Genomic DNA, 22,633 nt, shown 5'->3' on the forward strand with positions numbered 1-22,633 from the left:
CCAGGGTTCAGTACTGAGCGTGACGTTATTTGCCATCGCCATCAACGACGTGGTGGAATGCATCAATTCCCCGGTGATGGCATCGCTCTATGTGGACGACCTAGCCATATTTTGCCGGTCGACACGACTGCCAAACGCTTCCAGGCAAGCCCAGGTGACTCTAAACAAACTGGGAGAGTGGTCGCGAAAGAACGGATTTCGTTTCTCCATGGAGAAAACGAAATGCGTGCACTTTCACCGTCTTCGCGGTTACCACGTTACCCCGACCCTAACCCTGTTGGGTAGGATTCTTCCATTTGTGGAGTCCGTCCGCTTTCTCGGCATGATCCTGGACCAAAAGCTGAACTGGCGGGAGCATATCCGCGTGTTACGTGAGAGGTGTCGCCAAACCCTCAACGTTTTAAAGTTTTTAACTCACTCCACTTGGGGAGCAGACCGCACCAGCATGCTTTTATTGTACAGAGGCTTGGTGCGATCCAAACTGGACTATGGTTCCATAGTGTATTCCTCAGGACGAGAGTCTTACTTGAGACCACTTACATGTGTCCACAATGCTGGGATACGGTTGGCCACCGGGGCATTTAGAACAAGCCCAGTCCCAAGCTTACTTGCAGACGCAGGGGAGCCTCCGTTGGAAACCCGCAGGATGATTTTAATGGGCAACTATGCCTGTAAAATTTTATCAGAGACAATCCACCCTTGTTTTAACATAGTTTTTAACCAACGGTTTTTAGACTTATTTAACAGGCGGAGAAGGGCAACTAGGCCCTTTGCCGTTCGTTTTAATGATTTTATTAACGCGGTAAATTTTACATTTCCTCAAGTATGCCCCGTCTCCTATGCTAAGTACCCGCCTTGGTTAACGCCAATGCCGGATATTAAACTCATTGCCAGTGCACGCCGCAAAGCCAAGACGACCGATTCCGAATACCAGCAGCTCTTCAGTGCCGTCCTCGGCTCACTTTCTGACTTTGTCCCAGTCTACACCGACGGGTCAAAGTCAGAATCTGCATGTGCCTATGCGGTCGTGTCCCACTACCATGGAGTCGTGAGGAAAAAACTGCACACTTCTTGCAGCATTTTCACAGCCGAGCTGTCAGCCATAAGGACGGCCCTAGGAGAAATAAAAGAAAGCAATGGCTCTTTCCTCATCTGCACAGACTCGTTGAGCGCCCTAAAATCTATATCGGTGTTTGCACCTGTGCACCCGATAGTCCAGGAGATCCATTATACCCTGTTGTCCCTTCAGAGAAAGGGGAACAGGGTCTCCTTTATATGGACTCCTGGTCACGTCGGCATAAGAGGTAACGAAAAAGCTGACCAGGCAGCGAAGGATGCCCTTCGAAAACCCGAGACCGACTCCACCTTGGTTCCAATGGAGGACGTAAAGGCTGCCTTGCGGAACTCGGTCCTGCATCAGTGGAAGGAGACTTGGCAGTCTCTGCAAAATAATAAACTCAGGGCAATAAAACCGGTCGTTTCACCATGGTCCTCTTCCATCCGGAAAATTCGGAGGGAAGAGGTCATGATTACGCGCCTGAGAATAGGACACTCTGCCCTCACTCATTCGTACCTCTTTGCGGAGGTAAAAGAACAGCCCCGCTGCAATGAGTGTTTCCAACCCCTGACGATAAAACATATCCTGACGGAATGCACAACATACCAAAGGGCCAGAGACATGTTGAAGATAAGGGGAGACTTAAAAAATATTTTAGGGGATGACTCTGGGTCTATTAACCGAGTCTTAAGTTTTTTAAGGTCAACCGGTTTAATGGGGCAGCTTTAGCTTTGGAGCTCATAATTTTAATGCTTTTGATTTTAGCATTTTCCTTTTTTTTTTTGTTTATTTTATTTATTTATATATTTATTCGTATTTATTTGTTTACTTATTCCTAGTTTAAAAGGAACATAAGTTTTACGTTATGACAGTGGTGCAAAATGACCATAGCTGTCGACGCACCCTACAAACCCCTAAAACTACTCCTACTACGATCGGCGCGTCACAATTGATGACATCTGTGAGCATTTTCCCAATGTTTCTCGAACAATTGTTCATGAAATTGTTAAACACCATCTGCATTATGCAAAAATTTGTGCAAGATGGGTCCCTCGCGTATCTCAATGAGCTGGCGGCGAAGGACTATGCAGCAGGAATACAGAAACTTGTCACACGTTATGACAAATGCCTTAATTTGCTTGGAGATTATGTTGAGAAGTAGTTTAAAGTATCCTCTTTCAAATAAAATTTTTTATGTTTGTTAATATTTACTTTTGTGTCTTTATTTCACGAACGGGTACTACTTTCCGGATGACCCTCGTGTGTGTGTGTGTGTGTGTGTATATATATATATATATATATATATATATATATATATATATATATATATATATATATATATATATATACACATTCAAACACGAAATCCCGCCAAACGGCGAATAAATACTCATATATACAGAAACATATATAAGGAAAAGGGATAGGAACACGTATAAAGGACGAACACAGTAGAGGTGGGGAAGGCGGAATCGAACGGATCACAAGAGTAAAAATATTTCCTCAACCGGGACTCGAACACCGGATCTTTCCACTTGCCGGGCGGATGCTCTTAACCACTTGAGCTATCGAGGATACGTAATTTACCCTACGTAATGTGGCTCATCTCTTTCTTCTGGCTATGCGTGCCACGAAACGCACTGTTCCTTTCCTGTATGATGTTGTATGAATTCTGAACCACTGTCCTTTCCTCTTGTGTATTGTCTATTTCTCCTTTGTTGGGTGAAACAGTCCCCTGACGCCATCTCTTGGCTAAAGAATCGGGGCGCTTGGCGACATATTAGACCCACGGATCTCAGGGTAAATTACGTTTCCTCGATAGCTCAAGTGGTTAAGAGCATCCGCCCGGCAAGTGGAAAGATCCGGTGTTCGAGTCCCGGTTGAGGAAATATTTTTACTCTTGTGATCCGTTCGATTCCGCCTTCCCCACCTCTACTGTGTTCGTCCTTTATACGTGTTCCTATCCCTTTTCCTTATATATGTTTCTGTATATATGAGTATTTATTCGCCGTTTGGCGGGATTTCGTGTTTGAATGTGTATTTGGCCAATGTGGCTCATCTCTTTCTTCTGGCTATGCGTGCCACGATACGCACTGTTCTTTTCCTGTATGATGTTGTATGAATTCTAACCACCATCCTTTCCTCTTGTGTATTGTCTATTTCTCCTTTGGTGGGTGAAACAGCCCCCTGACGCCATCTCTTGGCTAAAGAATCGGGGCGCTTGGCGACATATAAGACCCACGGATCTCAGGGTAAATTACGTATCCTCGATAGTTCAAGTGGTTAAGAGCATCCGCCCGGCAAGTGGAAAGATCCGGTGTTCGAGTCCCGGTTGAGGAAATATTTTTACTCTTGTGATCCGTTCGATTCCGCCTTCCCCACCTCTACTGTGTTCGTCCTTTATACGTGTTCCTATCCCTTTTCCTTATATATGTTTCTGTATATATGAGTATATATATATATATATATATATATATATATATATATATATATATATATATATATATATATATATATAAGGGCGATTTAAGTAAAAATCGTAAAAATCTTTTAAGTATAAAGAAAATTAGAAATGCCATTCCACCGGCCTGTCTGTACAATTGTCTCAGCAATATATATAAGGGCGACTTTTGCAAGAGAAATGGTTTAATCATAACTAATTTCTTGTTTAAAAACAGCAACACATGGAGGTTGATGTGGATAATGATCAGCGATTCTGGGAGGTACCAGTTCACTCATATTTATCTTAGACATACATTCAGGAGAGGGAACATATTTAATTTGTAGTCAGAAAAACACATGAAAAATGCAATTCACTTTGGACATTAGATTCAGATGCTTGTCTTTTTATCAGAGCTGGTTTCAAAGCTTCACAAAAATAAATGGAAAAAACCTTGCTTACCCTAGAATAACTTGAAAATATAACTTTCCTCCAAATAATCCTCTCAGAGGAGGATTGCTATCATCATGTTTCAATTTGGTCACTCAATTTCTACTGGAAAAAATAACACACAAGCATTGGGCAAATGAGAATGAAAGGGTGACTGGACCACTATGACTTACCACCCTCTATGTTCATATTAAGTCAATATATAAAATATACCAACAAAAACCACAGAAATTTCACATAATAATATTTTCACATTCTCTCATAAGATTCAAATTATCTCATTTTTCCTGCACGGTTACTGACAAAGAGTTTCTTCATACAAAAACATGTCAATGTTTATAATAATTTTTAGGAGCTTTTCTTTACTACATTAAATTTAAAATTCCTAGAAGGTCAATTTTATTAATAAATACATGATTACCTAATTACATATATAAGTTAGAATTACATGGTATTTTATGTGTGTATAGTACGTAGGCACAGTATGAGTTTAAGCAAAAGAACTAGTTTGTAAAAAGTAACTTAAGCAAAAGAACTAGTTTGGGATTAAAGTTGAATTGTAAGTTTTCAGCTCAATAAATTATAGATTAATATCCATTTTAGATAGTGAAAGGAAAGCATCATAGGAGGAATGTATTGAGTGATTTGCATGGGATAGAAGAGACTTTGAAGGGGAAAGGATCAATTGGCAAGTGAGAGTAAGGCATGGTGTGTGGCAGGGGTTGATGAGTGTAGAAAGGAATACAGGAGAGCTGTTTATGAAGTGCAGAACTCAGGAAAAACATTAGAACCTGTGGGTTGGGAATAAAATGTTATTGTGACAATTTCCAGTTCCTAAATTTTATCACCTACAATCAGTACTAAATAGTGATGTAAAGAGACATTATAGCTATTCTTGAAGCTGATTTGACCAACACATCTAAGCAACCTCCCACAGCAATATTTATGTTGAAATCCATAGTTTTCTGCAGTATACATGGTGTCAGACTTGAAAAAGGTTGGGGAGGGCACCTGCAATCACTACCTATCTGGTGTTGGATGCATAGATACTCTTTCTCTAACATTAAAATAGATGTTATGCATTTTTCAAAGTTAAAATATTGTGATGACTTCATGTAAGAAGGTAATTCCATTATGCCCTATCCACAAAGCTGTTCTGCTTCCCCCCAAAAGAACTAACTATTCTCCAGCCACCTCCTTTATATGACTAGAATTATTTTTGCCCCACTGGTGGTTGCTTGAGATAGATATCACAGTAACAATAAGGTACCATAATATTAAAACATATCTGCTTGCTTGTATTACAACGGAATTGTCTTACATTTCAATAATGCACATTTTATGCACTTTAAATATCTTCCAAAAAACTTACACCAGTAAAATTTCAGGTCAATGATTCAAACCATAACCAGGACGCTCATGTTCATGTTATTTTTCAGGAAATATGACTCAGTAGCATATCATATTTTGGTAAAGGTAAAGTTTAAATATGAGAAATAAGAGATTCTGAAGAAAATAAATTTCAAAGTTTAATTAATACTCTACAGAAAATACAATAGACTTGTCACAATTAACAGCCAAAAAGGCGAAAGCACACTTTCAACAGAAAATTGACATTCAATATTACTTGCAACTCAGGATGTCTTTAAAAAGTTGAGTTTAAAAGCCCTGAGATACAACTGTTGCAGGGCAATCATTAACCATTGAAATATCATTTCAAAACATACAAACCACTCAAACACATTCTATCTTGTGCAGTACAAAGAACAAACTTGCCCGCTGAAGGAACAGATTGAAATATGAAATATTTGGAACTAAGGAGATATTTGAAAATTTTCTAAAATAAAAAAAATAGACTAACAAGGTTCATCCTTCCAAGTAGACATTGCTGGGGTTTAATCAAATACTAACCGACCATTATTTTCAGACTTTTTGTAATTTCTGAAAAGATTTGGAGGCAGCCTTGAAAATACCAACCACAAAATATCAATCACTTAAGGTTGAGGTGTGAGCCGAAGATAAGGTTTTCCAGATGGAAGGTCTATTTGAGTAAAACCTTTTGGAAACAGTTTTGTGGCTTCCTCTTTACTCAGTCCTGGAAGAACCATGCAGTCATCTCCATTCTGAAATAAATATTTGAAGGTCATCATTGATAAGGAAGCAAAATATGAGGGGGCTGAAAAGTTAAATAAAGCAAGAATCTTCTGGAAAATCATTTTATCATATATTACTAAATTTGGCAAAAATACACACACACATATCTCAGTCATTTTTCAGTTCGAGTGACTCAGCATGAATTTATGTAATGACTAGTAAAAGGTACAATCAGAAGGCAACACCACAGCCTGGAGGTTACGTAGTTTGATAAGAAAAGGTAGAGCTCAGCTAGAACTAAACCCTATGGCATATGAAAGTCAACAATCAGGAAAGGAAGGCTAGTTCCTCTAGCTGTGTCAACTGCAGTTTCCCAGGAAGATCTATTACTAAAAAAATCACCAAAAGTTAGAATGGAGTATGGGGTGTCCAAATTTAACAGAAATTGAACCTAGACCCACCAGTTTGTAGTCAAAACTTCTAACCATGTCCTTCATTAGAACCCAAGGAACAAAAGAATGAATTCGGAATGTATACAAATTAAATTAAAACAACCTGAGCTGGGTAACTCATAGGTTTAGAGTACCTGCAGATTAGTTCAAAATTATATGTCTATATGCTATACATGTATTAAGACATTATGTCAGACTACAGAAAAATTCAAATCAGCTTTCAATGAAAATTCACCAATGAGGGTAAGAAGAAACTTTACACTTCCACAATAAAGATTTAACATTTCACGACCATGGTTTCAATGCTGCGCATCATCATCAGGTAACATACATTTTTTCAACTTATATAGTCTGGCTCCAAGAGGGAAGGAAGGTAGGGGGAGTGAGGGAGAGGAGGTAAGTAGAGTACTGGTGATGCAACCTATTAGTGGGCTAGGGGAGGGGGAGGGCATGTATTCGATGGATTCTGGCTCAAGTTTGTAGAAGTTTATGTTCATTTAATGAAGAAAACAATGTATCTGATGGTCGTACATAGAATGGTACGTACAAGCACATCCTATACATAAGCGGAGTTCCATATAGGCTTTTAACTTTTCACAATGACACCTCTTTTATACATAATTATTTGTGTAACACTCTGAATTCAACCATGTACAATAATTTTTGCACCAAAACAAGTCATTACTAATAATAATTTTGAAAAAAAATTCAATCTATGAGCCTTACCTTCCAATCAGCAGGAGTAGCAACTTTATTTTTCTCAGTTAGTTGAACTGAATCTACAGCTCGCAGTATTTCACTAAAAGAAAATGCACAAATTCAAAGTAATTTACATTTACATAATTATTTTCACAAAGTTCCTTTGTCTCTCTTTTTTGCTGAACACTTAAAATTTAGCACAAAGCTTAATTTTTGTAAAATAATCATACGTATGAGTTTTTTAAAGTTACATGAAATAAAAATCAATGCACGAAGTATAATTCTGAAAAAATTTTTTTTAAATGCCTGTCACATGCAAGAAATCCCAATTTTTTTTGCAAGATATCCAAATTTCCCACTTGCACCCGAGTGAAGTGAGAGTACAATCTGTGACATGTTCAGATTCTGGATGTCTCCTATCTCACCAACCTACTCCTATTTTTGATAATACATTCATTAATTTTTCCCAATTCACTTTATCAAACACTTTCTCAAAATCTATGAGATAATACATCCTGATCACTCTATGTTTCTCTATATTAATGACCTCATTACTGCTATGGCATCACGTGTGCCTCTCCACTTCCAAAGACCAAATTGATCATCCTCCAAGTATTCATTTGCCCTGTTCTTCATTTTATTATTGATGATCCTAAGAACCACCTCAGCTGCATGCAAATTCAAACTAATTGTTTTGTAGCCTTCACATATGTTTGCTTTTCCCTTTCTTGCGATAACAATTAAAACTGAACTGAAGAATTTAGCTTTTAGCCTATTTCGTCACTCATAAATTCTACGAAATTGTCCATTAAAACTCTACCACCCATGTTCTCCTAAGCCTTTAAGTAGTTCTGTGAGGATGTTGTGTACCCCTACGACCTTGATTTCAATTCCCTTTCTATCTTGCCATCGAGTAAGCTTAGACCTAAGCTATCCTCATCTACATCATATTCTTTCCATGTCTAACCCTGCTGGCCTAATGTCTTTACCATACATACTTCCTATACATATCTTCCATCTCTCATAAAGTTTCCCTGGTTCAGATAATATTTTTCCTGATTTTCTTTGGTTGTCTGCAAGATTTCTCTTCTTACTTCCTGACAGCACACCAATTCTCCGTAAACTTTTCATATCCACGCACTGCGTTTTCCACCACACTTCTTTTTCCCTATTTCTTCCGTATCTAAGTATATTATTTAACTTTTTATACTTCCTCTCATCTAACCCTGTGTTTATTTTCTTCCATTTCCTTCTCTCATCTAGCTTTACAATCATCTCATCTGTAATCCATAGTTTCCTGGTCCTTTCCGTATTTACTATTCCCTTTAGTTTCTTTTGCAATTTTTGGGATATCAAAAGCTACTTCTCAACATAATGCAATCAATATTGTAGAATACAAGTACAGTTGGCTTACAGCTAAAAATCATGAAAGTTGTATTACTCAAAGTTGCGTCCAGTTGTTGCTGGATAGAGAATGGAAAACCGAAGGCGTTTGCTAGGATCGATCAGGAAAACAGCCCGGCATGTAAGAGGGAGACCATCCTTATCCTTCTCAGCAGGATCTAGCATGCCAAGCTGCACTGCTAGTTCACGACTTTCATCAGCCACAATGGGATATGGAAAACCCTCTCCTCCATGTCTTGCATATATCTTTATGTCCTACAGAAAAAAATGAGAATTGGTTGGGGTAATATAATACAACATCAGGATTTTTAATGACATTAGTATTCATCACAAAATACATAGAGAATGAATAAAGTATATTATTCAGAACTAATACCCATGTATTGTTCACAAAAATGTGTTCAACTCTGACCTTAAGCAGATTGTAAAGGACTCATTTTTTAATTTTTTATCATACAATAAATATCTGATCAGCAGCCTAATTAAAAATGGAAAATTACCATCTCAGAAATGCAATAGGTCTTCTCCAGCTGGAGTTTCATGAGTTTATTGTGATACAAAGGGAACCTTTGACCTGCATTCAAATTCCTTATAAGCTTGTCTGTATTCTCTCGATAACATTTTTTGGAAAAAACACAGGTGCCCATAGAAAAGAAGTGAATTTACCCAAAATAAGTGGCATTCACATTTAAAGGCCTCATTTGGAGGGAGTGTAATAGACTGCAGTCTTTTAAAGAATTTATCTATAGCAAATCGGAAAGGCAACAAGATGTAACCATACATGTACATTTGCTATAAGAATGTGAAATGCATATAATACATGAGATGTCAAATTATTAATAGTTAAAAAAAACCATCAAACAAGTAAAAAAACAATCAAAACAGCACACTATCTGGTCTCATACAAATACACCACTGTGTTTTTTTACATGAAGACTATTGCTAACATGCATCAAGGCACATGTCTTGGGAGGAACATATTTTCAAATTACGCAGCAAGTTAAGCTCCCTATGCTTCCTTATTAGAAATATTAGGTATTCTGTAAATTTAGAGGTCCTTCTATCCATTTACTATGGTGAATTTTATTCTCGTGTTACTTTCAGTATCCTCTTCTGGGGTTCCTCTCCCCATGCGGGCATAATCTTCAAAATCCAAAAGAGGATTATACGCATTATGAGCAATGCTCCTTGCGATGCACCATGTAAACCTCTCTTCAAAAGACTTGGTTTATTACCAGTACCTTGCATATATATATTTAATGTCATCTTACATGCAAAGGGTAATATTTCCCATTACAAGTCCAACCACAATTACCATAGTCACTACACAAGGACCTGCAGTGACCTGCACCAACCATTTGTCAGGACATACAATACTGCCCATGGGCCCAAAGCAATGGGCTTAAGGTTATTCAATAAACTTCCCCATGAAATCAAATATGAAACAAAAGTACCTGTTTTCAAGAAAAAGCTGTTTAACCTTTTAAAAAATAATATGTTCTATTCTGTAAATGAATACCTTGAATTGTCGCAATGCATCAATTCCGGCTTGAACAATTGATATGTAATTATACTAGTGTATTGGTATGTATATATATATATATTTATATATTGTATCTCTTCTATTGTGAAATTGTGAAAATTATATTTGACGTGTCCTATATTTGTGTATGTATGAATATGCAACAAATCTCCGGACAAATAAATGTATTATTATTATTATCATGTATCAATTAAATCTTTCAAAAAGGGTATGCTCACATCCTCATTGGCAATGAATGGACATCTTTTATTTTATAAATAGTATCCAAATGGGTAAAAATATCAAGATACTGAACATGAGCAACATATGATTTGCAAGTAAAAAATTCTCTATTCATAAAAGAAAAACAAGATACCAAGAGAAAAATTGGACCAAATATCCCCTAGAAGATAAAGAGTTTCCATCGTTAAAAAGTCATCTGACGAGCCACACCCATTTAAATTATTGTCAATTATCATTAATTCCTTGTAACTTGACAGATTTTATCAGTAAAATATTTTTTCCCTTAAGGTTTACATGAGTGCCAATATAAAAAAACATTTTCCAATCAAATAAGCTGACTTTTCAAAATGGATTTTTAAAGTTGTCCATACACCATGAAATCAGTAGCTGCACTTAAGTATCATCACTATGTGATTAACTGTGTTAGCGAGGTAGAGGAGGCTCTTCAAGTTGAGTTTTGAGTCATTTAGCATGTGTAATGTGTAATGGGGTAGCAGCTAATGGAAATATAACCAATTTGACTGGGTAGATCATTAAAATGATGGAAATGGATGAATAAACAGGAATTACCAGTATAAGGATTAATCACAGGAATGAGTCAAAGTATCACACAACACATGATCAATTTAAAAAATCACGGAGATGAACTTAAAGAATAAAAGTATAGCACCCTCACTTATCAAATCAACCTGAAGGTTGGTTTGATAAGTGAGGGTAGAGATGAGATAGTACTAAGCCCAGCAGCCTGTGACATGGCACATCTGGGCAAAGAGGCTGATTCCTTTCCCTGTGCCACCCATGGTTACCCAGGAAGATCTGCTATAAAAAAAATCACACACCTCGGGTGAATCTGAGGATGCCCAGAGGCATCACCCAGAATTAAAACTGGGCCTTCCTGTTAGCATCTCAGTGCTTTATCCATCTCAAATGATAAAATAATACTTAGTTTTAAAGACTTAACTCTTCTCTCTTTACTGATTTGACAAAGAAAAGAGAAAAAAAGAATTACTCAAACCACTTGGTGAAATTAAAGAGTGGTATAGAATGATCACTTCATACTGAACTTAGCCATAACTTTAAAACCTACCATTACAAATATTTCACGAATCAAACCATGTCTGCTATCATTTTGCAACTCTATTAGTGTTCAAGTTAACCAAAAGCCAATTCCTCAGGTGGGTAGTGTGAAATTTCTTGGGCTACACCTCGATGCTTCATTGACATGGGAATTGCATATTAATAATCTGTCTAAGAAGCTAAGTGCCAAATGCTTCTTAATTCGATCCTTAAGATCCACGGTATCTCAAGATGTGCTGTTGACTTTGTATTATGGGCAGTTTTATTCCCACTTAACATATGGTATCTTGTTCTGGGGTTCATCACCCCATGCATCCAGAATTTTTAAAATGCCAAAAAGAGCAGTGAGGCTAATAACCAATTCCCATTATCTTGCCCCTTGTAAACCCATTTTTAGAAAGCTGGGCCTGTTACCTTTTCCTTGTGTATATATTTTATATGTGTTATTGTATACTCACAATAATTTAACCAAATTTTATAAAAACAGTGCTGTACACAGCCACTTCACAACAAGTTCTAATGACCTTCATATCCCATATGTACGCACTACAAGTTCTTTGTGTGGTCCAAACTCAATGGGTTTAAAACTTTACAATGTATTACCCAATGAGTTAAAGGGTATCAATAATTTTTCCGTTTTTAAATCCAAAATTAAAGCAATGTTACTACAGAAAATGTATTACAAGGTTGTGGATTTCATTAATGATGGAGTGTAATATTGTTATAGTGTGCTCGCCATCTTCTATTCTACTCTTCTGACTTGTCCTATATCATGTACTTGATCGCTGGACCAATAAAATTATTACTATTATTTTTTACAGGATTGGTCTAGTTTTTGTTGCCTGGAACTCTAACCAAAAGTTTACTTAATTCAATTCCACACAGCCAATAGCATTTGAATGTTTGATTTCCCTCTTCAATTAACAGAATAAATGTTACGATATCAGTAAATCAATGAAGTCACCATTTCAAACTCAAACCATGCAATGAAGGAAATTTGGTTAACTCTTGCTTAGAGTAAGAATTCCAATAAGACCATTAAGAATGTTGTTTACATTCCAGACTTTCACCTTTTAGTGAGCATGATTGTAGAAAAGGGGCCAAGGTCCAAATTCTCTAAAGATGGCAGTAAGGTCAATGCCAAAGATAACTCCCAGAAAAGGTGAAAACTTCAAGGAAAGTAGGAATGAAGGAGGATTTCTCAGGTTGAATTAGACTGACCAACAAGAGAAATCACATCAGGAAGCTGCAGCTGCTGTCAAAAAAAAGGCTGTAATCTACGGAACAGGCACTTGGGAAATCTAAATAATCAAGATATAATTTGCTAAAAACAGAAATGATGATATATATACGTTTTCCTGATTTCACATAATTTCAGAATGAGAGATGTGATGCATAAGGCATTGCCATTAAGGAAGCAAGAAGTCCCACAAGAAATGGTGTTCATACTTATGCATATGTACCCACAAGTCCAGCATATTTTGCATTATTCATAAAAGCATTGAATGAGGTGTTCTCTAAAATTTCGATTTTCAAAGCGAATCCAAAATCAGACTGGATAGAGTATGTAGATTTTGTAGACGAGTATAAAGATCTTGAGAAGTGGCAATGGTAATGAGCACATAAACAAAGAGTTGGGAAAATCATTGAGGGTCTAATGTATCAGGCACAAGACAATGATTCAATACACTTCAGAACAAAATGGGCTGGCTGAAAAGGGCAACAGAACAATCACAAAAAAAGCAGGACTAATGCTTAAAGATACAGGTCAAATTGGATTATGGTGAAGAGGAAGGCTATTATGACAGCAATCTATTTGAAAAACATTACAAAAACAACTGAAGTTTTAGGGCAAACACTGTATTAGGCATGGACATGTAAGAAAGCTGATATAAGTCATCTGTGTCATGTATGTTTGGCTGCACAGCTTACTTACACATTCCTAAGGAGGTGATAAATAAACTGAACCCCGGAATTAATAGGATCATTTTTGTTGGATCCTAAGAATAATCTAGGGCCAGAGATTGTTCACTGCTGTGTTCTTAAGATAGGCAAAAAATGTGATATTTGTGGGGAAAAAATTAAGAAACTAAGAATAAATTACAAGATTTAAAAGAACAAAATGAGAAGCAAGGCCAGGAGCAGAGAGAAGGTACAACAGAAGACAAGTCAGGAGAAAGACCAGGGGCAGTGAGAAGAAGGCCAAGATGGAAATAAAGTAGAGCATCAAAATGTTGGGGAAGGTGTAAGATAATATATCCTAAAGGAGCAATGACACAATATTTTTTGTAAAAGGGATGATCCTTTGGAATATTACAAAACAGAAAATATCTGAAGACGAAGAACCTAAGATGGTGACAGAGACACTTACAAGAACAAAGAAAATTGGTAGGCCACAATTAATGAAAAGTTTGACTTTCTAAAGATAAAATGACACGAGATCTTGTGAAGAGGCCAACTGAGAGGAAATAAGTCAATTTCAAATAGGTATTTAAAAGGAGGAGTTATACAAGTACGTATATGGAGAGATTCAAACGTCAGCTGGTGGCAAGAGGATTTGTACAACAAATGGTTATATATCATGAAGAAAACTTTGGTCAGTTTTCAACCATCAGCTTGTTATTTTTGCTAGCAACAAAACTAAATTTTAAAGCTGGGCAATTAGGAATGACAACTGCATTTCTGAATGGTAGTCTGGATGAGGGTATTTCGATGAAGCAACCATAAAGAAATGGTAAAAGTAAAGCATGTGATCCTGACAGGGGAATATATAGTATGAAAGAGGTTTCTTGGCAATAGAATTTAAGGAGATAAGTAGTATATTTAAGAAATGTGTTTTGGCAGGTCCAAGAATCCCATTAAGTAGTTGTAAGAATGGAGGAAAGTCAATATTTGCTGCATTGTTGATCTTTCGTTCATGCCCAACAGTACCAAAGGAATGAAGCTGACGAAGGGAAAATTGACAAAGAAATTAAAAACGAAACATCAAAGATATGAGAGTTGACACAATTCGCGGAAATGTGAATGAGAAGGAAAAAGTGGAAGAGGTGAGTTTTATTAAAAAAACATAGAGCAAGGAGTTTCTTTCTTCATAGAGAAAATTCTCAGATAAAATCAAAACTAACATAAAGTTTACGGATATATATTTTTTAATAAACATGTATTTTTTATAAACTTCTTAAGACAAAAAGGCCAATCCCAGGATACCTTCACGATCCCCTACGATTTCGCCGTTGTCCGGTATGACAATATCATACACTTTAGACTTGCAGTTATTATCTCATGCTGATGTTATTCACGAAACGCAGAAGGGTTTTGTATTGCTTTAGAGCATTTCCACATACTTACAATTATGAGCTTGAAGAATAAATCTGAATAAATGATATGAGCAAATTAAATTATGGGCATTTAGCACGGCATGTAACAAAGGTCACTGGACGATGTAATTCAATGAAACCTTATAAACTTATAGCGAGCCCACGTGTAAGAATGCAAAACGCTATCCTTACAAAGCTGTATTCAGTTTGATGATCATGAGGGAGATTAGGACACCCATTTCATGAAAAAATAAAATGTACTCTATCATATTATCACATAGTATTTGGAACTGTACTTTCTATTTATTGCGTGGCCTACAATTTATGTTACCTCGATCCAGCCTTTATGTGATTCCACAGAATCACAAGAGAGCGCTATAACTTTCACACCCCTCTTTTGAAATTCTGGAATTAGCTTTGCTACACGACCAAGTTCCGTGGTGCAAACAGGAGTAAAATCCGCCGGGTGTGAGAATAGCAACCCCCACCTTAAAGAAGACAATTCTTGCGTTAATTGGTAAAATTGGAGAAAACAAAAACATTATATTGAATGCATATTTACTTGTTCCCTAGCCAGTCATGGAATTGAATATCTCCAACCGTGGTCTTGGCTTTAAAATCCGGGAATGTATCTCCTAGATTCACCATATTGTTTAACTATCAAATAGTTTTATATGTATAATCAGTCTTATATCCCGGAAACTTGAAAGACGCCCATGCGTTTCCTCTTATTTTGGCGCGTTTCTACGGGAGTTCACATACGCCCTCATAACATGCGTAAAAATGGTCCACGCCCGTGGTCATTCATTTGAGAAGGAAAATTTTCGACCGCATTGTTTACCAAGCATTTGAGGTTATATAACCTCTCACGAGATCATAACATAATGCCAACTCAGCTACGTATGCTATGGTTATATTGTGAAGCCCGTGTGCGTTGGCAAACGAATTAAACATCGTTGCAAATTGTCTTTTAACGTTCCGGTTCAGCGTTCATGTCACATTGACATCTCTTGACTCGAAAGTAACGTAGTTTCAATAGTGAGTTGGGTTTGAATGTTTTTGTCCATTCAAAATTTTCCTAGTAACTCCATATATTATAGTGTTATTGAATTGTGTCTTTTCATGCCTCCCAGCCTGAGTACCTCCTGAGGTTTTACAGGATTTAGGTAAAATTGCGGGAGTATAAGTCAAGCACTCTCATAACATTCCGAGTGTTCTTCAATTATTCTGAATTGAAGCAAGGTACTTACCTACCGATCATCAATCTTGTGCTGTTACCCCAAATGCCCTCGTGCGCTATTGAATTGGCCCTAGTTAGAGACCGGTATTTATGAATTATTGTTTGAAAAACTGTTGAAATAGGTTTTAAATGGACTACTAATACACGCCGCTACAGTATTCCTTAGTTATTAATTGAAATTTAAGGCTTTTAATTTTTAAGCTTCTAAGAAAGTCCCTGGAAAGAACACCTGCTAATAAAACTTTCAGGGCAAATCAAAGCCTGATGGTTTCAGAAAGCTATTGATCAATTCGTTTTTTTATACGTTTAATCAAAGTATCAAAATAGATGAGAAATTGTTACTTGAACATTTACTAGCGTCTATGAAAAATCTTGACGGCAGTATGAGTTTTGAGAGGTTTTCATGGGAAAGGAGAGGTGGAGAACAGAATATTGGTGAACTATAACTGATAATGATGTGACTGGCGAAATATGATGTGCTACAGTAATACATATGTCATGGAAGTTCCCCTTTTTAACACCATGAGATAGGAATTGTTGATATTGAGGAACCTAAATGTGAATGGAGAAGAAAATCTGGCAATACTGCAAGACAAAAACAATCATCAGAGGAGTCAAAGGAGAAAGAACTATTGAATATGTATTTTGGATGCACAACAAAAGAGTAAACATTTGTGGACTGCTGTATACTAAATACATTAGTCGTGGAAAATTGTTAAAACTCAGAAACCAAGTTGGAGATTCCTGGGGATATAATTATGCTATTATATTTTCTCATATATTACTCATACAGAGTTAATATTTGGCGTAGATGCTATAGAAACAAAAAATAATTCACAAACACTATTGATTTCAATCATTTCTTAAAGGCATGAACCCTAGCTGCTGATTTAATGATATTGGACAATTTGTTAAAATAGTAGAGGCAGCATGTAGTCATCATCTAATCACTAGCATTGTTTTTATTTTTCTAGCAAGTAATGTGTGGGTTTACGTGAAAATTTAGTCGGAATAGTATGAGGTGCTGCCAGACAAACACTGCTCAGTTAAAAATCTATACTGTAAGCAGTGTGAGGGGTTTGATTCTTAAACAGAGGTTTTTCCTTCAGCTCTACATGGTACTCTACTTATTGCCTAATTGTCCTCTTTTGCAAAGAGAAGGCCTTGTTGAAATAACTAGCCCAAACACAAAATATGACTCAGAAGGAGAGATGGGAGTGTACTTAGTAATTGACTTAAATTTACACTATCCTTGTAAAGCTAGTATTTAAGATAAAGAAATTACAAGGGAAGATAGAGCTGTGATACATGTATTTTGGCCTTGTCAAAATGATGAGGATGATTGCAACATCTTGAACCTCACCATTTTACATGGAAGTCCATGACCAACCCCTTCCTTAAATTATACCAATCGATGATTATATGCAATGCAAACTGTCAATGTAACTATCATGCTGAACTGATGCCTTTACTCTTGGGTTAGTCTTAATCAAGAAATATGTATAAACCTAGTATATTACACATACAATGGTGGAATTATAGAAACAGAATTAAGCTTATTTATGCACTTGTAAGATATATAGTCCTACTGCAGTGGGAAAGAGATAAAATAATAAATGCATATCTCATGTATCTAAAGTAAATTTTATTTCTTATAGGTTTTAATTAAGGATGAGAGCTCTTGCATTCTTTTGTTTGCATGCATGTATCCTTTGGATTCTATCAGTTAATGTGATTGAGCACGAAGCAGTTTGTCTGTCCAATAGCAATTTTAGGTGAATATTTATTCGTCATTAAGTTTTAAAAGCTATTTCATTTGCTGTCCTTGAGTGTTATTCAGGAGTATCATTTTGTTTCATTTCAGAAATAACATGATTCAACCTGGGGACTCAATCTTCAATTTTACAGCTGATGCAACGGTGGAAGATTGGGTTGAACAATCAGACAATGTGAGTGGTTGATAATAAAATATAAAATAGAGAGCTAATGAAATGTCTGTGTAAAATAATGATATTTTGCAAATATGTATATTATGATTCAAGTATTTTGAATTAAGTGGTTGGTGGGTCTTTTAGGTAAGAACTGTTGGAATGTCTAAAGCAACACTTGTAATACAGAAGACACAAGTATTCAGGAGGGCTGTGTTCTTCAGTTTATTAAATCCTCAACCAAATGGAGCTGGGTTTGCAGGAATGAGGATTTTAACTGATTTAAATTTATCATGTGGAAACAGAATACTTCTAAAAGCAAGAGGGCAGGGTAACACCCATTACAAAATTATACTTAGACACAAGGGTGAGAATGATGAACCATATCCAACGTACGAGAATTTCTTTGAGGTGTGTACATATTACAATTAGTTTTTGTGAATTTTTAATTTTCTTCAAATGGAAACTAATATTACATAATATATGCATTTATAACATAAAGATACAAGGGTCTAGACTAGTTTTCTGTTTGATTATAAACATTTAGATTTATCATCCATGTTTATGTAAATATTTATATTACTGTCTAATGTCAAGGCTACCTTTCAATGGGTTATGCCTTAAAAATAAAAATTTTCCAGAGCATGTGCCATTGGTTAATTGCCTTGATTTTTGTAGATCCCCATGGAATTTTCAATCGTACCCCTATATTTGGAAGAATTCAAGCCTTACTACAGAGGAAGACCTCTAAATTCAACTGAAGCAAAGCCACTTGATACATCAGCAATTACAAGTTTTGGAATACAGATATATGGTGGAGTGTACAGTCAATTTAAGCAACATGGCCCATCATCTCTTGAGATAGATTGGATATCTCTAGGGTAATGAAATGTAAGTAAAGTGCAGGGTGTGTTCCAAAAGTAATGCAATTATTTTTTTTAAACTAATCTATTGAACAGATTTGTACGCATTGTCGTGATGAAGTTGCCAGGTAGCGGAGATGACTTTTCTCGTCTTAATGACCCTTTTTCAGTCATTCCTGCACATCCATGTAGTAGGCAGCATTAACTGTCTGTCCTTGAGGAACAAACACCTTATTGACCAATCCTTAGCTATCGAAAAAGACAATGAGCATTGTTTTCACTTTTGATTTGCTCATTCTTGCCTTTTTGGGTTTGGGGTACTGGTCGGTGTGCCACTTAGAGCTTTGGTGTTGTGTTTCTGGGTCGTGTTCAAACACCCAGGTTTCGTCACCAGTGATGACATTGTCCAAATAATCAGGTTCATTTTCAACACATTGCAAAAGTTCACTTGAAATTTCTACTCAGTTGGTCTTTTGGTTGTCTGACCATACCTTGAGCAAGAGCTTTGCGCACACTTTCCTCATCGCTAAATCTTCAGTAGCAATACAAAACACAACAGTAGATGACAAGGTCAGTTAATTGGCAACCATCTTGATCCTCAATCGACGGTCAGGGTCCAACAATTGTCGAACACGACCCACATTGTTGTTGGTTTTGCTGGCTGACAATCACCCAGAGCTTGGTTCATCGTGAACCTCTTCCCGGCCCTCCTTAAAGGCCTCTAGCCCCCTTAAAACTTGTGAGTCGGACAGAGCAGAGTCCCCATAAGCTTCACGAATCATTTTGTTAGTCTCCTCAAGAGATTTTTTCAGTTTAGCACAAGACCTAATTGCGCAACGTTGCTCGATCATCAATTCCATTTTTTTTGTGACACAGTCGGTGCACAGAGGTTTACAATAACTGACGTCCTGCCACTTCCACAGCTTGGAGAGCACTGAGACTGGTTTTGCGGCAAAGCTTAGCGTCCCCCCCACCTACTCCAAGTGGTTTGATCCCACTTCGACCAATAGGTGCAGCACGGGAAATTCAATTGCATTACTTTAAGAACGCATCCAGTATCACTATCAGGTTAAAAAGTTCTTTAACACTTTCTCTCTTCATAAATTTTGCTGGAACTTATTCCATGCACATATGCTAATTTCATCCTTAATGATTTTTACAAAATATATTTAATTCAGGTTTTCTTTTAAATTTAAAAGTAAAACATTCTGAACCTTGCCATTCATAGGTACATCTGCTGCAGAAATTATGCAGCTAAGGATAGTGGATTGGCACAACTCATCTCAACACAAAAGTTGAAAAAGGTCAAATCCATGGATAATAATATTATGCATTGGAAGATAAAATATACAGCAATCAAGCTACCTCTATTTGCAAAGAACTTAATAGTTTGTCATTAATGAGTAGAAAGGGTGGATAGAATAGAAATAAAATATCTGGCACTTCAAAGTTGAAAAATAGCTTGTTTTACTTCTGTGGATATTACCGTCTATGATTCATATATGAGCATCAACAGCTATCCAAGTGGGAAATTCTGGATAGAAAAGTTGGCAGTTTTCTAGTTTACATGATTTACAAGCTATAGATTGATGTACATTAGGTTAAACTTATAATCCAAAAATTATCCTCTACAAGAGATGCGAAGGGAATGCCATGCTGAAGGCGAATGGGATGCTGGAGAACTCCCAGGGTTGTTAAGCATGTATGAACTATGTCAATAGTTGGGTTGCAGTAAGGACATGCTGAAGACCTCTCCTCCAGTGAAGGTCACACTGTGTAGTTGAAGCTGGGAATAGGACCACTGCAGAAAATCTGGGCGACATATGAAATGGAATCCAATGTGGGGTTGAGGATGTAATGCCAGTAGAGATGTAATCTCAGGGCTCAAACTAAAAAAAATTGGTCTTATGCCACTGGGGCTTAGGTTATGTTTGCACTGTGAAAACATTTAAAAGATATTTCTTTTGCTTTTTTATATTTGAGTTTGCGCTAAATTGTAATTGCTGTTGATTTTTTCCTTAAAAGTGGCTGTTGTTGCAATTGTGCGGTAAGAAGGTAAAATTGGATTATTTTTCTGGAAACTGAAAAGATAAGAACTGTTGGTGGTTGAAAATGTTATCACATTCATAACTGCTTTACCACATATTAACTTACTGCATAAGTTGTGCAAGCTCACACAACAGCTGTAATTGACATAAGCCTTGTACGTCATTAATTGCTTACAAGGTGAAAAACATCCTAAAGAAATTTTTGCAGAGCCATTTTTCAACGGTATCAATTGGCTCTTTGGGTCTCATCTGATACGTGTTTTGTTCCACAAACTGGGATGCCCACAGAAGTATTGTTGCTCCTGCTCACTTGATATTTGCACCCAAAATCTTTTTGAGAACACCTTTTGTTCTGAACCACTGCCAATCAATACATTGTACATATGCAACCTGTCCAATATATAGGGTAAATAATTTTTTCCCCTTTCTCATTACTTTTGGATCCCTTTTTTCTCAGGCAGGTCATTTTAGTGTCCGACGGCTTGAATGGTTGAAATGTAAATAAAGTGTTATTAAGACTAATGAATTCAAATGCTACTTCTAAGTAATAGGGAGAGACCTCTGTTAGCTCTTGAACCTTCAACCCTACACTACAGAATGGATATCCGAGAGGACTAAGAGAGTTATGTACATCAGCTTCAAACCTTATTGCTGAGATCAATTGGTTTTTTCATGAAGTAGACTGCTAACAAAGCATTCCCTTTAAAATGAATGTTCTAAGGGATTAAATGAAACATGAGAGAAAAGTTTATTCAGCAGCAAATAATTTTTGGATTACACCCCAAGAAAAAATTGGTACTATTAAAAGAATAATGGAAATGTTTGAAATGCTCACAATGAATGCTGAAATATTTTTCTGGATCAAATATGTACATACATTTATTTTTAAGACTTCGCAGTTCCGCAAGGATGAGTCTTGGTGCATTTTTTGTAGTGTTAACTATCACCAAGTTAAGAAGTTCTGACATAGCTGAGAAAACTGGTTACAAGAAAAATGTAAGGCAATATCATATGAGGTGATTGGAGACTGAAAGAAAAGATATGGGGTTTAGAATGAAATATTGAGGATAAAAGGTCTTTCTGTACCTTCAAAATTCACATCAAATAATGACAGCACACAACTCATGTCAACTAAGTTATCACAGCAAAAGGACCATTATTAACAGTCATCATTTCAAACTACTTCTGGTTGATAATGGACCATTCCATTATACAATTTGCAAATACCATCTATTCTGGCCCAAAATGATCTCAGTCCTTGTGAACCAGAACATACTTCAACATGAAATGCAGGGAAAATCTTGACCCATTTAATGTTCATCTTGTGTACTATATATTCAGCCTGTAAAGATGAATATCATTTTTTCATCAAACTGACAAGATGTTAGCATCGGCTTTTTCCACATAATGTGCTACAAATTATAATAGGGAGAGGGTAAAACACAAACTTATGTAAAGTTACAATCATGACAGAATTTCCTTTAGCATTTCTTTTTTGAGCAATTACAAAATAAGTCTATGCAGCATTTACAATTTATATGTCATCCCCATTAGTGAAATACCCAATTGATTTTGGACACTTCCCGAGTTTTCTCCCTAACAATTACCTTGTATTACATTATGCATGAACTTCCTCACGCGCCCCTTATTTCTTTCTTCAGTTTTTCATATTTTCTATTAGCCTTCATACCATCTAAATTTTAATCTCTTTTCCTTCCTCTTACCTGCTTATGTATGCATGACATTTGCTGCTTCCTCTGCCTACTTTTTCTGTCATGTTTGGATTTCACACCGCCGCT

General features: G+C 36.5%; 2 protein-coding genes across 4 annotated transcripts; one reads left to right on the plus strand and one right to left on the minus strand.

The window, feature by feature from the left end:
- Positions 1-5,463: 5,463 nt before the first annotated feature.
- Prx6a (Peroxiredoxin 6a) lies at positions 5,464-15,533 on the minus strand. The gene is made up of 5 exons (XM_071596086.1): positions 15,318-15,533; positions 15,087-15,243; positions 8,634-8,851; positions 7,220-7,292; positions 5,464-6,070 (listed from the first exon to the last, which is right to left on the minus strand). Exons 1-5 carry the CDS (start codon positions 15,401-15,403, stop codon positions 5,942-5,944), a joined length of 663 nt encoding a protein of 220 aa, XP_071452187.1. The 5' UTR covers positions 15,404-15,533; the 3' UTR covers positions 5,464-5,941.
- A 93-nt stretch (positions 15,534-15,626) lies between these two features.
- Positions 15,627-21,321, plus strand: LOC139697403 (uncharacterized). Of its 3 annotated transcripts, none has more exons than XM_071596089.1 (7): positions 15,627-15,793; positions 15,889-15,997; positions 17,654-17,770; positions 17,860-17,944; positions 18,113-18,334; positions 18,602-18,814; positions 20,015-21,321. In XM_071596089.1, the coding sequence occupies exons 3-6, from the start codon at positions 17,667-17,669 to the stop codon at positions 18,806-18,808; spliced, it is 618 nt and encodes a 205-aa protein (XP_071452190.1). In that variant the 5' UTR covers positions 15,627-15,793; positions 15,889-15,997; positions 17,654-17,666; the 3' UTR covers positions 18,809-18,814; positions 20,015-21,321. The 3 variants fall into 3 exon arrangements, with proteins under 3 accessions (XP_071452190.1, XP_071452188.1, XP_071452189.1); XM_071596087.1 differs by having other exon boundaries at positions 15,630-15,793; positions 18,071-18,334; positions 20,015-21,319; XM_071596088.1 differs by lacking the exon at positions 15,889-15,997 and having other exon boundaries at positions 15,630-15,793; positions 18,071-18,334; positions 20,015-21,319.
- The last annotated feature ends 1,312 nt before the right edge of the window (positions 21,322-22,633 follow it).

Source organism: Hetaerina americana, unplaced genomic scaffold (assembly GCF_022747635.1).
Source record: "Hetaerina americana unplaced genomic scaffold, ioHetAmer1.1.p SCAF_76, whole genome shotgun sequence".
Classification (NCBI taxonomy): Eukaryota; Metazoa; Arthropoda; class Insecta; order Odonata; family Calopterygidae; genus Hetaerina; species Hetaerina americana.

Bases quoted from the DNA above. Each gene is read 5' to 3' on its own strand.
- Prx6a (XM_071596086.1), bottom strand. From the start codon at position 15,403: ATGGTGAATCTAGGAGATACATTCCCGGATTTTAAAGCCAAGACCACG. The intron at 15,244-15,317 runs GTAAATATGCAT...GTCTTCTTTAAG, and splicing joins CATGACTGGCTAGGGAACAA to GTGGGGGTTGCTATTCTCAC. The intron at 6,071-7,219 runs GTAAGGCTCATA...TATTTATTTCAG, and splicing joins CTACTCCTGCTGATTGGAAG to AATGGAGATGACTGCATGGT.
- LOC139697403 (XM_071596087.1), top strand. From the start codon at position 17,667: ATGAGAGCTCTTGCATTCTTTTGTTTGCATGCATGTATCCTTTGGATT. The intron at 17,771-17,859 runs GTGAATATTTAT...GTTTCATTTCAG, and splicing joins CTGTCCAATAGCAATTTTAG to AAATAACATGATTCAACCTG. The intron at 17,945-18,070 runs GTGAGTGGTTGA...TGGGTCTTTTAG, and splicing joins GGGTTGAACAATCAGACAAT to GTAAGAACTGTTGGAATGTC.